The sequence below is a fragment of the Tenrec ecaudatus genome, chromosome 16, assembly GCF_050624435.1.
Source record: "Tenrec ecaudatus isolate mTenEca1 chromosome 16, mTenEca1.hap1, whole genome shotgun sequence".
Lineage (NCBI taxonomy): Eukaryota > Metazoa > Chordata > Mammalia > Afrosoricida > Tenrecidae > Tenrec > Tenrec ecaudatus.
The window spans coordinates 9989686-10004957 of NC_134545.1; the positions used below are offsets into that span (position 1 = coordinate 9989686).

Genomic DNA, 15272 nt, shown 5'->3' on the forward strand with positions numbered 1-15272 from the left:
ACCTCATGAGACCTCGCCAAGAGCAAACCATAGCTTCAGGTTCAACATTTCTGTTATCTGAGTTGCCAAGATGTTTATTTTCCTGAGACCATTCGCATTAAAGAGTCCTGGCAGCTTTGGGGGGGAAACCGCCATTGGCGTCAAGCCTCCAACAAGAATTGGGCACGTGCAGATGCCATGAGCGCCTGCTGCCGCTAGGAGAAACTCGGCAAGCGTGCACCGTGCTGCTTGGCGCCGCTGAACATCTGGTGGAACAGGAGAGGAGTGAAGCAGTTAGGTTTTTATTCCTTTTAGCCTCGTGCTAAATTGGCCATGAAACCAGAGATGATGCAAATGAATGAGGAGAGTTCTGAAGTATTAAGTGGAAATCCAGGAGACGGGCAAGGTGTTTGGCTCAGGAGGATGTAGGCTCTGATACAAAACCACAACACAGAAAAACGCAACCCAACCCAAACCACCAGGACAAAACCCCTGCTGCTGTGAGGTTGCGTTTGGTCCTAGGTGACCCCCTAAGTCACCGAGTAGAACTGTGCCACATAGGAACTTTGGTGGCTGTAATCTTAGGCAAGGAGATCGGCGAGCCTTTCTTCTGTGACATACCAGGTGGATTTTTTTTTTTTAACTAGGTGGATTTTGAATGACAGCCTGTTGCTTAGCTGCCAGGAGCTCTCCATTTGCACCCATCAGAGACCCGGAATAATAGGAGGTGGAAAACTACAGCAAATGATGAGGGGGAAAGACAATGCTGTTGTTGCTAGTACAGTTCTGGGCTGTGTCCTGTCCCATGAGGTTGCGAGTCGGTTCTGACTTGGTTCTGACTCAGCATAACAGCGCAGGGCACTGCCTGGACCGGCACCCTCCTAATAGCTGTTGCTGTCTGAGCCATTAGTGCATCCACGGTGTCTGTCCATCATAAGGGGCTTCCTCTTTTTAGGCTGCCTGCCTGCCTGCTTTACCCAGCATGACACCCTTTCTCTCGAGACTGGTCTCTCCTGATGCCATGCACAAAGCATGTGAGATGAAGTCTTACCATCTGTGGTAGTTACATAATCTGTTGTTCGTTTGAGACTTAAGAATGGAGGGATGGCGTCTAGCCTGTCAATCGGGTCGCAGCTTGATGACCTCACTTGGAGGTGCTAAGGAGAGAAATAGCTCACTGGAGGTGGGACACAGGCAGACTCCCTGCGAGAGATTCTTGATGACAATCCACATGGGGACAGGCTGAGGGCAGCCAGAACCTTGCAGATGATGGCAGCCAGAGCCCTGGGAGTTGGAGTAGCCACGTGGAGACCACGCCAGTGCTGAGATGCTTCTACTGACACTGGATCCACAAGACTTTCCACCCACTGGCTGTGATCTTCCTGCATTTGGCCTTTTTGCATGGCTGTGTGAATCTTAAGAGGAATTTATTAGACAGATAAGCTAATATTGGACTGTTGGACTTGATCTGGACTGGGCTGAGATGTTTTCTTAATGTACAGTTACTCTTTATATAAAGTTCTTTCTTAAACACATGAGTTTCTATGAATTTGTTTCTGTAGTCCACCCAGAGTAACACACCATCCTCACTTCTTAGCAGCCTTATTTCTCTAAGATAGATGTGTTTTTCTGGCCAGGCTGTGGTATTAAGATCATTCGGCAGCACATAATTCAGATGTACTTAGTCCTCTGTGGTATTTCTTGTTCACTGTGCATCTCTCACGTGCATATGAGGTGATTGAAAATAACGTGGATTGGGTTATAGGTGAGCCTTAGTCCCCAAAGGAACACCTTGGCTCTTTAACAATTTAAAAAGGTCTTCTGTAGCCAACACGCTTCCATGCACATTGATTATCAATCCAAGTAAAACAGAATTTTTGACAACTTGAATCTTTTCTCCATTTTCATGATGTTGTGTGTTCGTCTAGTTGTGAGGACTTGGGTTTCTTTACTTTGAGCTGTAGTCCTTAGCCAATGATTCAAGTACTCCTTGCTTTTTGCAAGCCAGGTTGTATCATCTGTATATTTCAGGTTGCTAATAACCCTTCCTTCAATCCTGATGTCCCATTCTTCTTCATAAAATCCAGCTTCTCTGATGGCTTGCTCAACATACAGACTGAACATGTATGGTGAAAGGATACAGCCCTGGATCGTAAACCACGCAACATTCCCTTGTCTATTAGAATGCCCGCCTCTTGATCTATGTGCAGATTCTTTATGAGCAAAATTAAGTTTGGTGAAATTCCCATTCTTCGCATGGTTATCCATATTTTGTCGAATGCCTTGACACAGCCAGTAAAAGAGAAGTAAATATCTTCCTGGCACGCTTTGCTTTTAGCCAACATAGGCCATGCTCATCGCTCTTGTTCCATGGCATCTTCTGAATAGGGCTTCAATCTCTGGAGGCTTCCTTTGATGCACTGCTGCATCCATTTTTTAGATGATTGTCCGCAAAATTTTACTTGGGTGTGATATTATTGATAGTACTTGATAAACTCTGATAAATTCTTTCAGATTGCCTTTCTTTGGAATGGACAGAAATGTAGATTTCTTTCACAGGGCTTCATCAGTTTAGCGAAACTTTAAATTGGCTATCAATCCATGAAGCCCGTCCTCTCTCCTAGCCCCCCCGACCCCCTGCCACCCTGTGGCACTAATGCCTTCCCAGTGGCGGGGGCTTCTTCCTGCATACCGTTGATTCTTGATCATCCGCTGCTCCTTGAAACGGCTGGATGTTGAGCACTTCTTTTAGGTACAAGGCTCTGTATATTCCTTCCATCTTATGTGAATGTTTGCTGCGTCATTCGTATTTTTCTTATCCTGAAAAGATAAACACACAACGCTGCCAGCAAGCCAATGCTGGCACTTAGTGGCCTGGCATAGGGTTTGTGAGGCTGTAAATCTTCCCAGGAGCAGGGTGGTCTCAGCTTTGTCCAGCTGAGGGGCTGGTGGGTGAGAACTTGAGTTGTTTCTTGCTATTCCAGCTTACGTTAGACTGATTGTGTGCTTCCTTTTCGGCTTTCTAGTTTTGGGGTTTTGCACATTTCATTTGATGATGCTCTGTCTTCTTGAGCCGCCATTTCTTCTATTTGTTGTAGTTACTCTACGGTGAAGAGCAAGTTTTAGGGCTTCTCGACATCCGCTTTGGCCTTTTCTTTCTTTCTTGTCTGACTAACGATCATGTGCGTTCTGCATCGATGGTATTCTGGACATTCAGTTCTTCCGTCATTAATGTTGACTGCACAAAGCCTGTTACTGAGATGTTCTCTGAATTCAGGCGGAATATACTTAAGATTTTATTTTGGCTCTTGTGGATTTGTTTTAATTTTCTTCAGCTTCAACTTGGACTTACATATGAGCAATGAATGGTGTGTTCCACAGTGGGCCCCTGGCCGTGTTTTTGCCGACGACATTGAGCTTCTTCGCGGTCTCTTCCCACAGATGGAGTAGGTTTGATTCCTGTGTGTTCCATCTGGAGAGGGCCATGCCTTTAGTAGCTGTTCATGTTGTTGAAAAAAGGTATTTGCAACGAAGAAGTTACTGCTCTTGCAAAATTTGATCAAGTGATCCCCAGTTTCCTTGCTATCATCAAGGTCATATTTTCCACCTACTGATCCTTCCTTTTTGGTTCCAATGTTCACATTTCAATCACCAGTAATCATTGTGCATCCTGATAGTGTGTTTGATTAGTTTTAGATGGGAGAAGTTGGTAGGAGGTAGAGTGATTCACTTTCTTCATCACAGGCTTTGGTGGTAGGTTTGTAAATTTGAGTAATAGTTGTGTTAACTGATTTTCTTTGTAGGTCTAGATACATTATATTATTGTAGATAGCTTTGTGGTTCAGGTAAACTTTGCTCATTTTACTACGAATGTGATACCATTCCTTATTTTTTAAAAAATCATTTTATTGGGGGCTCATACAACTTTTATCACAATCCATACATACATCAATTGTGTAAAGCATGTTTGTATATTAGTTGCCCTCATCGTTCCCAAAACATTTGCTCTCCACTTAAGCCCTTGGCATCAGCTCCTAATTTCCCTGCCTCCCTCTCCGCTTCCCCCTTCCTTATGAACCCTTGATAATTTATAAATTATTTTGTCATATCTTACACTGACATCTCCCTTCACACACTTTTCTGTTGTCCGTCCCGCAGGGAGACAGTTATATGTAGATCCTTGTAATCAGTTCACCCTTTCTACCCTACCCTCCCTCCACCTTCCTGGTAGCCCCACTCTCACCACTGGTCCTGAAGGGATCACCTATCCTGGATTCCCTGTGTTTCCGAGTCCTATTGGTACTGTGTACATACTTTGGTCTAGCCAGATTTGTAAGGTAGAAGTAGAATTATGATAGTGGGGGGAAGGGAGGGAAGCTTTTAAGAACTAGAGGAAAGGTGTATGTTTTATTGCTACATTGCACCCTGGCTGGCTCCTCTCTTCCCCGCCACCCTTCATACCATTCCCTTTTCATTTGTCTTTCCCGGCACAGTACAGTCATAGACTTGTCAGACTCAAAATGATGAACCTAGTCCTTTTCCGGTCAGTGATGCCTAGGACAGTGATCTTTTCTTCATTCCATTTCATGTTGGGTTGCTTCCAATTTTCCCAGATTCATGCTTTGTACATGCCACTTTCCGATTACCAACGGACGTCTGCAGCTGATGTTTCTCATCTTGTCTCATGTCCCATCAGCAGATGAAGGTCTCAGAACCTTTACTCCATCTGCATCGTTATGACAGACCCTGCTTTTAGAAGGCTGCTCCTTCCTCAGTCATATTTTGGGTGCCTTCCACCTGAGGAGATGCCTTGGTGTAGTGGTTATGCGTTGGGCTTTGACCGGCAAGATCAGCAGTTCGAGATGACCAGCCATTCCATGGGGGAAGGATGAGGCTTCCCACTCTCCTAAACAGTTAGTGTTTCTGAAACTCACCGGGGCATTTCTACCCTGCCCTATAGGGTCTACATGAGTTGACATCAACTCAGTGGCAGTGAGTTTGGTTTGTGTGTGGTTCAGGCGTCGGGGTTCACCTCCCAGCACTGTATCTGACAACGTGGTGTTGTGGCTCACAAGGTTTTCAGTGACTGATTCCCCAGAAATGGACGGCAGATGCCTTCTTCGTAATTCATTCTTTGCCTGGAAGCACGGCCGGGACTGGTCAGCAGGAGTGGCCCTGCTGGTGCTGGAAGCCAGTGGCACAGCTTCCAGCATCACCGCAATACCCGAGCCCCCACAGTTGGGACAAGCGAAGAGAGCAGCCGTGCTCTGTGAGAGGGAGCGTTTTGCGATTTGGACAATGCTGTGGTCTCCTCCTGCTTCTTGGTTCAGCCTCTTGCACAAGCTCCCTGCAGGCGCAGTGATCCTCCGTGTGCCGCAGTGCTTCACTTTCCTACTTGATCCTTCACCCGTGCCATTAGCAAAGACCCCAAGTCTGAGACGGACCCCTCTTTAGCCTTGTAGCGGTCAGCGGAGCCGGTCGTAAACAGCTTGGAGGGGTTGCCATGATGGTCGACTGTGACACGCCTAGCGAACTCTGGAACCTCGGTGTTGGTTGACAGCCTTTGTCTCGCTTCCAAATCGATATTTCTCGCCATTGCTATCCCCAGCAGCGGTTTTGCTGCATTTCAGCACCAGGATGCACTTCACAATATTTTCAAAAGAAAATGAAACAGAGGGAAACTGCTCCGACATGTGATACACGAGGATTGACTGCTGCTGCTTATGAGTCAACACACGCACTGCTAGGCAGTAAAAAGTTTAGCTAGAAAGCGTCGTAGAGGATACGCATAAACCAGTGACTTAGGGTTTTGTTGTGACTATCAAGACATATGAACCATAGGTTATTTGTGCACAGTACCATTGTATGCGACTGGAAGCAGCGCAATCCCTTTCTCTACACACGAGACCCGAGACACATATGCTGTGTTCGGGAAGCCTTTGCATTCGCTAAGTCCTCTTCTTCAGGAAGTGTTGAGCTGCTAGCCCACCCGCCCACTCTGGGGAACAAGAAGAGGCTAACTGCTTCCCCCCAAAAGATTTACAGCCTCGGCGCTCTACACAGGGTCACTATGAGTTGGAATCGACTCGCTGGCAGTGTGTTTGGGTTTTACGTGAACCGTTTGGTCTCATGAATGTATATGCAGTTGACTGTTACCTAATTGTATATTATGAAATGAAAAGTTATGGGGATTCTGCCAGGAAGTTTTTAAAGCCACCCCCACCCTACCCATGATATTTTTTGCCTCATTAAATCTGAGAGGTTGGACTCAGGGTTTGGAGAGGCATTGCTTCTGAAGGGGAGTATCTGGTTCCTGATAGGTCCTTGTGAACCAGGAGGACAGCCAAATGGAATGTGGCACGGCCGTTTCTTGTCCCCTCACCTGTAGCTTTCTGTCTGGTGTGCCACATTCTCCATCATGCCCCACAGTCGGACAGGCTGAGCCTGCCTGGTGACGCCGGTCCGTTCTAGCTTGTTCCGAGGCCCGGTAAGTGCGTTCCGCAGGGGTGACGGGCTCCGCTCACTAGCACCAGGGTAGCGAGCCAGGCAGTTCTGTATCACCTTGTCACCAAGCCTTTGTTTTCTACCCAGACTCAGTAACTGGAAGTTCAGAGACAGCCAGTGTTTAGGCTTGTGCTGGTGAATGTGTACCGACCGGCTCGCTGGTAGTAGGGGTGTTGGGGGTGGATGGGTAGGAGATCAGCCCTGATTTGGTAGTGGTCGTTCATTTCCATGAGGTCAGTATTCCCACCATGGCTAATTGTGCAGGGTCAGTGGAGCGTAGTAACCAAACCAAGCCCACTGATGCACTGTGACCCATGGATTCAGATGCAAGGCTTGGCAAGTCTTATAGGAGCAGAGGGCCCTTTCTTTGTCCGTCGGAGCAGCCGGTGGGTTTGAACTGTGGACCACACAGGTTAGCAGACCACTTATCCCACAGTGCCACCGGGGCACTCCATTCTGTACTGTTTCTACCATCAATGAAAACAGACCCACTTCCATGGAGTTGGTTTCATGCCTAGTGACCATAGAGACTGGCACCGAAACAAGGGAGAAGAGGAAGTCACTCTTCAGGCACTGCCCGTTGTAGTGACTCCATGTGTGCCAGAGGATGTTCAACTGTTGGTTTTTCAGAAGGAGATTGCCAGGCCTTTCTTCCAAAGTACCGCTGAGTCGACTGGCAAACATGTGCATCCCTACCTAAGGACTCCCTTCTTACAAATGTCCAGCATAATGTTCTGGCTCGCGGGGGATTTAGACTCAACAGGGCTTGTGAATACCACCCCATGGCTTGTTTATGAATATGATCGGGGCTCACTTACCGGCTACGGATAAGGTCATTTTTCAGATTTATTATGTCCTTATTCATATACTTGATGCTCCTCATTGGTTTGTCTTTGATCTAATGGGAAGTCAAGAAATGAGAGGAGAAAGAAAATATTACTCGACGCACCTGTTACTACTGAGTCGCGCATAATTTCCAGGAGCTCGTGTCCACCTGGAATGACTGACCGAGGGACGAGAGATCTTGGGCAGCACGGGGTCCAGGGCCACTCCACAGAGAGGCTGTGCTAGACGGAGGACTGAGCAAGGGTACTGGACTCAGGCAGACATGAAATTTCATCATGGGTCTGCCCTGGTTCCAGTTGTGTGACCTTGGCAAAGTACTCGACCTCTCTGCCCCTATCTTGTCAAGAAGCCTGAGTTGTAAATTCCCGACACAGCGGCCTTTGCTCAGTGGAAGCGGTCATTATTAGCAGGGAACCCTGGTGGTATCAAGTAAGTGTGGGAGTACTGTCCACAAGGTGGGGGGTTTAAACCCACCTGTTGCCCTTTAGGAGGAAGGCCAGGCTATATGCTTCAGTAAAGACTTTCAGCCTCCGAAACTCTATACAAGATCATTTTGAATTGTTCTGGTGTTGAAATAGTTGAGCCCACTCGCCATTCTGTGGGACAGAGATCGGGCGATCTGCTTCTGCAATGACGACAATCTTAGCGACATTATGGGCCCTTCTACTGTGTCCTGTAGAGTTACTGTAAATTGGAATGGACTCCCCAGCACCAGATCTGGCTTATTACTGTTAGCATTATTCTTTAAGTCAACCAAGGGCGTACGCCTTGATCATTACAGATACCCACTCTGGGTCCGTCAGTTTACTGTACGTTGGGGGCCTGTGTGTTTCTGTGACGCTAGAAGCTATGCCACCAGTATTTCAACTACTCGCAGGACCACCCACTGTGGGCAGGTTTCAACAGAGCTTTCAGACTAAGACAGACTAGGAAGAGGGAAGCATCTTCCCACTTCTCAATGTGAACCCTGTTGAAAATGTTATAAGTAGCAATGGATCCCAGTCTAATATCCGGCCAGAAGATGCGCACCTCAGGTTGGAAGGCAGAGCTGCCTCCGTAAAGCAGTCGACCTTCATAATAAGGATGTAAAGAAGCCTCATGTGCTGATGTGGCATGACTCAAAAGACAACAGACAGCTGCAGACATCCATGGGTAAGTGGAATATGGAACGTACAAAGTGTAAATCCAGGAAAATTGTAAGCCATGGGAAAATTAACGGTAAGGCATAAAGATTGATATCCAAGGCGCTACGGAGCTGAAATGGACTGGTATTGGCCATTTTTGAATCACTCAGTGGAATGGCAAAATGAAGAGGCTCGGCCCACTGTCCATCGTCCAAAGGAACATTTCAGTATCTGCCTTGAAATACGGTGCATTCAGTGACCAGATGGTACCCATACATCCAGAAGGAAGACCAGTTAGTATGACTATGTACCAACCTCTAGAATGAATCAGAGCTGAAGAAATCAGAGATCTCTATGAACGTCTGCAGTATGAAATCAATCAAACATTCAGTCAAGATGCATTGATAATGACTGGTGATTGGAATGCATAAGATAGAAAAAAGGAAAGGGCCAGCAGCCTTTCCTTTCGAATAGCCTTGCTGATAGAAATGACCCTGGAGATTCCTTGATAGAATATTGCAAGTCCATTGACTTATTCATTGCAAATAGTATTTTCAACAGCATAAATGGCCACTCTGCACACAGACCTTGCCGTGTGGAAATTGATGCAAAGCCAGAAACTCTCATTCCAGAAATTTGGAAGATAGCTACTTGGTCAACTGACTGGAAGAAATCCATATATGTGCCCTTTTTGATGAAAGGTGACCCAATAGAATGTGGACATAATCAAACAAAGGTCATTGATATGACATGCAAGAAAAAAATTCTGTTGAAGAGAATAAAAAAAATAGAGTGTGGCATCAGAACACTGACAGGGAATTGCTAGAAATTCCAGCTGGAATCAGAAGAGGATGTGGAATTATTGATATTGGAGGCGTCTTGGCTGAAAACAGACTATCGGAAAATGTTTATTTGTATTTTACTGACTTTGCAGAGAATTTACAAATGAAGGATAGCATTGTAAAGAACAGAAAATCGAGAAGTCTCAGTTGTGCTCCTGCAGAACCTGTACAGAGATTTAAACGGAACAAGGAGGTGATGCTGAGTGGTATAAAATCAGGTAAGGTTGTAGGTATCCTTTTACTAATATGTATTCCAATATGTATGCTGATCAAATAATAGAAGAAGTTGGACGATATGAACACCTACGTGACATCAGGATTGGTGGAAGACTCATGAACAACGCAGGTGACACAAACTAAATTGCTCAACTTGAAGAGGACTGAAAGCCCTTATGAAAATGTTCAAACACTCCAGTCTTTTATGTGAACTACAGCTCACTGGAAAGAACATGGAAATCGCCACCGGACCAACAGACAGCATCATGATAAATGGAGGAAAGATGGAAGTTGTCTGGAATTTCATTTTACTTGGCTCCACCGTGGGCGCTCACGGAAGCAAGAGTCAAGCAATGAAATGATGCCTGGCCTGGGGAAAAGACCTTCATAAAGTGCTAACGATCAAAGATGTCCTTTGAGGGTGAAGGTGCACTTAATCCGGTCATGGTGTTTTCAGTGACCTCATGGGCATGCCACAGCTGGGCAGTCAATAAGGAAGACTAGAGCGAATGTATGCCTTTGCATGGTGGTGGTGCTAAAGAAAAACGAATGCCAAGGATTTCCAGAAGAATGAAGAAGTCTCTCTTGAAAGAAGTACAATCAACTGCTCCTTAGAGGCGAGCGTGGCAAGCCTGCATCTCACATCCTTTGGCCGTGTTATCAGGAGGGTCCAAGTTCTAGAGAAGGACATCGTCCTTGATAAAGTAGAGCGGTCGGTGAAGGAGAGGAGGTGGGTTGGCATCGTGGGGGCCACGGGGAGCTCAGACCTAACAATGGTGAGGAGCAGGCAGGGCTGTACTCTGGTGGAGTTGTCCATATGGTCACTGTGCGTCAGATCCCACTTGACACACAATCACAATAATTGCTGTTGTCGGCAGCATAGGCAGCTGATTTTGAGAGATGAGACTGTGGTCAATGTTGATGTACACATGCGCTTTATAAAACCCCTGCCCTGGGCAGGGCGTCAGAAGTAGATCATCCACCTTATTGTTCATGCACTTCGCTTTCCCTTTACTCTATTCAAGTGCCTTAGACAGAGGGGAAACCCGCAACACTTAAGCATTTATTACTCAGAGGGTGAGACCAGTGCAATGTAAAAAATGAGTTAGATGAACTTTATTTTAATATAAAAGTCGCTTCCTCAGCCCTTGGCATGGAGAAACAATCATAAGAATATTATGTGGATTATCCTATCTTAAAATTAATTCCTGCAGCATTAGGATTTGTTTTTTAATAAAAAGGAATGCCAAGGTAATATGGGGAAATGAGTGTGCGCTGATGAAGCTGGCGAGAGAGCATGTGCACGGGGTGGCGTTTGTGACGGGTCATTTGTCATTGTACACCGAATACTTCCAAAACGGACATGTGCGTCGGTCTACCAATCCCTCCGCTGCTGAGCATCCGAAAGGAACATTCCCGTATGAGCACACGGATTTGTCAACACAACTGCTCGACACACTCCTCCTAGTAATAGCAAACTGTGGGAAACCACCTACCTATCTTACAGTAGAAGACAGGTGAGATGATGTGTACCCCAGCAATGGAATCGTGGGCAGAGATGAAATGTAATGACAATGTAAGTGTGTAACTGTATTTTGATATACAGTGCTGTCTGAGTATTTGAAGTGGGAAGCCATGTCGTAAAGTTTAGTAGATTGAATAGTGTCCCCTCCTCAAACAGGGGAAAGCAATGAGACCAGCTGCTTGTGCCCACAAAGACTTATAGCCTTAGAAACCCTGCGGGGCTACTCTGTCCTGCAGGGTCACCACGAGTCAGAAAGGATTGGATGACTATGGGTCCCTCCCCCATCCCCCAAATAAGTCATGTCCACCTGATATCCCAGAATGGGACCTTATTTGGCAAGGGAGACTCTGTAGATATAATTAGTTAAGGACCTAGAGATGAGATCCAACTAGGATTGGGGTGAGCCCTCCACAACATAGCCGCCCTTCTTAGAAGAAGGGGAGAGGACCCGGAGGCACGGACAAGCAATGTGGAGTCGGAGGCAGGGAGTGGTGAGATGCGGCCACAAGCCAAGGTGCACCGTGCCTCGCAGGTCACCACTGGGAGCGGGGAGGGGGAGAAACCATGGCCTAGCCACAGAGTGGCGTGGGGTACACTTGAGTGTGGGTGCTGTCGATTTGTACAATGCGGTGTCTATCATGTAAAACACGTGAGGCTAATGTTTCCCAATAGAGCCTTCATCTAGGTCTGTACACGCCAGAAGGCAGTGTGTCCAGCTCTCTAACCTTCCCTTAAAGGACTCGGTGCTTCTGATTCCTACCATCTCACCACAGCAGTCGTGCCGTCTGAAAGGGTGTTCCTTTCAGAAATGCTCTTTGGGTTTTGAGAACAAACTTTCCTGGCCTTCTTCTCTCCCGTACAGCTTTCAATTAAAAAAAAATTCTAATAAGCTAATATGCCTCTGTGATTATCCTGGATCCTTTAAGAAAATCTATTAGCCCTTTAGAATCCATTTTATTTATATATTTATTTTTAATTTTAATAAATCATTTTATTGGGGGCTTTTCCAGCCCCTATAACAGTCCATACATCAACTGTACCAAGCACATTTTTTACATATGTTGCCATCATAATTTCCAAAACATTTTCTTTCTATTTGACCCCTTGGTATCAGCTCCTCTTTTTTTCCCCGCTCCCTTCCCCACCCTTCCACCCTTGTGAACCCTTGATAACTTAGAAATTATTTTAATTTTCATAATTTACACTGTTTGCTGTCTCCCCTCACCCATGCGTCTGTTGTTTGTCCCCCTGGGGGATATGTTGTACATCAACCATTGTGATGGGTTCCCCCTTTTCTTCCCCTTCTCCCCCCAATTTTCCCCTACCCTCATGGTATCACTACTCTCATTATTGGTCCCGAGGGGTTTGCCTGTTCTGGATTCTGTGTGTGGAGACCTCTTATTGGTATCAGTGTACATGATCCAGTCTAGTCATATTTGTAACTCAGAACTGGGGTCATGATAGTTGAGGGTAGGTGGGTGGGTGGGTGGGTGTTAGACATTAAAGAACTAGAGGAATGTTGTGAGTTTTGTAGGTGCGATACTGCACCCTGTCTGGGTCATCCCTTCCTTGTGACCCTTCTGTGAGGGAGTGTCCAATTGTCTACAGGTGGGTTTTGGGTCTCCATTCCAACCCCCCTTGTTCACATAGATACGGTGTTTGTTTGGGGTCTTCTGATGCCTGATACCTGATCCCATTGATACCTCATAATCACACAGGTTGGTGTCTTATTCCATGTGGGCTTTGTTGCTTCCCTGCTAGATGGTCATTTGTTATAGAGATATAAACATAGGCATGTACATAGGTAAATATGTTAATATATATAACCTTAGGGATATAGGTCTAGCTACTTATGTTTATAGGTTAAGCATTAAGGCAGCAGACAGACATTGGGCCTCTACTCAAGTCCTCCCTCAACACAAGAACACTTTGTTCTAATAACCTTGCATTCTGTGATGCTCACCTTTCTGACACGATCGCTGAAGACAAAATGGGTGCCTAAGCTAATGTGGTGGAGAAAGCTGATGGTGCCTGGCTATTATAAGATACAGCGTCTGGGGCCTTAAAGGTTTGAAGATAAACAAAGCTCACATGGTGGAATCCATTTTAAAAGAAAAAACAAACAGTTGCCATGTTGTCCTGAGCTAATCTCTCTACCTTTAATTTATTTGGCCAGCAGATCCCCGCGGGCCATGGCTTTGATTCGACCTTGCTTTCTGGACCATATTGGTAAAACCCAAATCCATTTCATGAAATTGTGTTCTGTGGTCCCACTCTTGCTTAAAGACGGGTGGGAATATCATCGCACTGCTTTCTGACACCCTTTGAACCAGAGGCTTGCTGAGACCATGTGACATTAGAAATGCCAAACCTCCCAGGGCCCCAGCTTTGGTAGCTGCCACACCGTGCTGTTTCTATGGCCTTCTTGCACCGGGCTCCGGAATTCAGCCGCAGCTCCCTCGTTCATCGAGGCGGATGCTCTTTCCTCTCTAGGCTCATCAGTGACGCCTCCCTTCTGTTCTTTGAAATGCTCGGTCCATCGCAAAACTGCTGTTCTGTGTGGGGCAGCCTTCCTGTAAACTATTGACAAACTTCAAGGATGTAAGATGTCCACTTGAATATTACCCTCATCTCATGATCAATTTTCCACAACACAGGAAACATCCTTTTTTATGTGCGCCGTGGTGAGACCAAGACAATATGTACCCGGGAGAACTTGTCCCTAGCTCACCCAATGATCACAGGGCTTTGTGTCCTTTGGCATAAATCTGTGCCTGTCTCCCTGGAAACCTAGTAGCCGTCCTGTTTAACTAACCTCACGTATGTGAGTGTATGGCTTAAATGGATTTTAAAAGAGGCATATATGGAGTTAAGATTTTTTCAGCACATTGGAATTATAGGCAATGATGTTTTATTTTGGTTGTGCGCACGATCCCCACCCCCATTTTCCTACAGCTTACACATATTATGGAAGATCAAATATGGTGTTTCCCCATGTTTGCAAATCGGTTCTGAGTAGTTCTGTCGATTGTGGCCAAGATGTGAGTTTTGGAAATTGAGGAATCTAAGAAACTGGAACGAGGCACATTTGTTAGTAGTTTATTTATTTTAAAATGTGCCCTAGGCATGAAACAGCTCTGGCCACGATCTAGGCATCAAGCTAGGATGAACAAAGGGCTGCCAGTCTGCTCTGCCCCTGACTGATATAAGAGCACCACCACTAATCAAGTAGTAGTTTATTTTAAGATACTGCACTCAGGTGGGGTTTGGTGTGACATTCGAGTCAATACAGGGAACTTAATATAGATAGAGGTGTAGAAAGCACTGAATTCCAAATGGGGTGGCCCAGACAAGCTGGAGATCTTCCACAAAAAGAAGCCTGCCCACCCCAGAACTGGACGGCCCAAGGGGATTTCTGTCTCTGGCAGACATTGGGATCTGGAGGACAGGGCGTCTCAGTTGGACCTACCCAACAGTAGGTGGTCAAGAAGAGGAGAACTACGCTAGCGTTGCCTTTCATCTCCTCTAATTCCCTGCCAGTCTCTCCGATTGGCTGAACTCCCCAGGAAGCCAGTTTGGCAAAGGCATTTGGGATATGTAGTGTGTAAGGACTAGCCCCCCACCCCCATGGGGAGCAGGAGATGGACGTGTAATCGTAAAGCAGAAGGTTGTGGTAGGACCTCAGATGCCTTAGTGCTGAGTAGCTGCTTTGGGGCTATAAAGTTGGCTGTCCTAATGGTGACGTTGGACGTTCCTTGAGTTTTGAGGCTAATGTTTCTAGAGTTTTCACATGGCTTGAGTTGATATCCAGAATTGGGATTCTTCTTTTAAAAAAAAATTTTTTCCCCTCTCAGAGTCTTCATCGGAACTCAGGTGTCAGAATATCCAGAGCCCTCCTACTTCCTTCAGAGTCTTTCCTTAAAAGGAGCCCCCACCCCCGGGTGGCAGAGGGTGTTAAGTGTTAGGTTGCTAACTTCATGGTCATTGGTTCAAACCCACCGGGCCCTGTACAGGGAAAGCGGAGGCTCTTTGCTCCCTTAGAGAGTGACATCTCAGACACCCTAGGAAACACTTCAGCTCTGTCCTATGGGGTCACTAGGAGTCAGAATTGCCTCCATGTCAATGGGTTTGTTTTGTCTTTAGTTTTCGGTTGGCCTTTCCAAAGGAAATATTGCCACGTTCCAAGTTTTCTTAGATTACTTCCTTTCCCCATCAAAACTCGGTCCGGCGCCTCAT

At 46.2% G+C, this 15272-nt stretch overlaps 1 protein-coding gene and 1 non-coding gene across 2 annotated transcripts in view; both read right to left on the reverse strand.

Annotated features, from left to right (window-relative positions):
• The window catches only part of CCDC60 (coiled-coil domain containing 60), a 204939-nt gene that overhangs the window by 107667 nt on the left and 82000 nt on the right, over window positions 1-15272 (reverse strand). The window contains exon 2 of the mRNA XM_075534645.1: window positions 7302-7381. Coding sequence (XP_075390760.1) covers window positions 7302-7381 — 80 coding nt within the window. The remainder of the gene's footprint in view (window positions 1-7301; window positions 7382-15272) is intronic.
• Window positions 14148-14287, reverse strand: LOC142430123 (small nucleolar RNA SNORA48). The gene has a single exon (XR_012780594.1). It is a non-coding gene; the product is annotated as a small nucleolar RNA SNORA48 (small nucleolar RNA).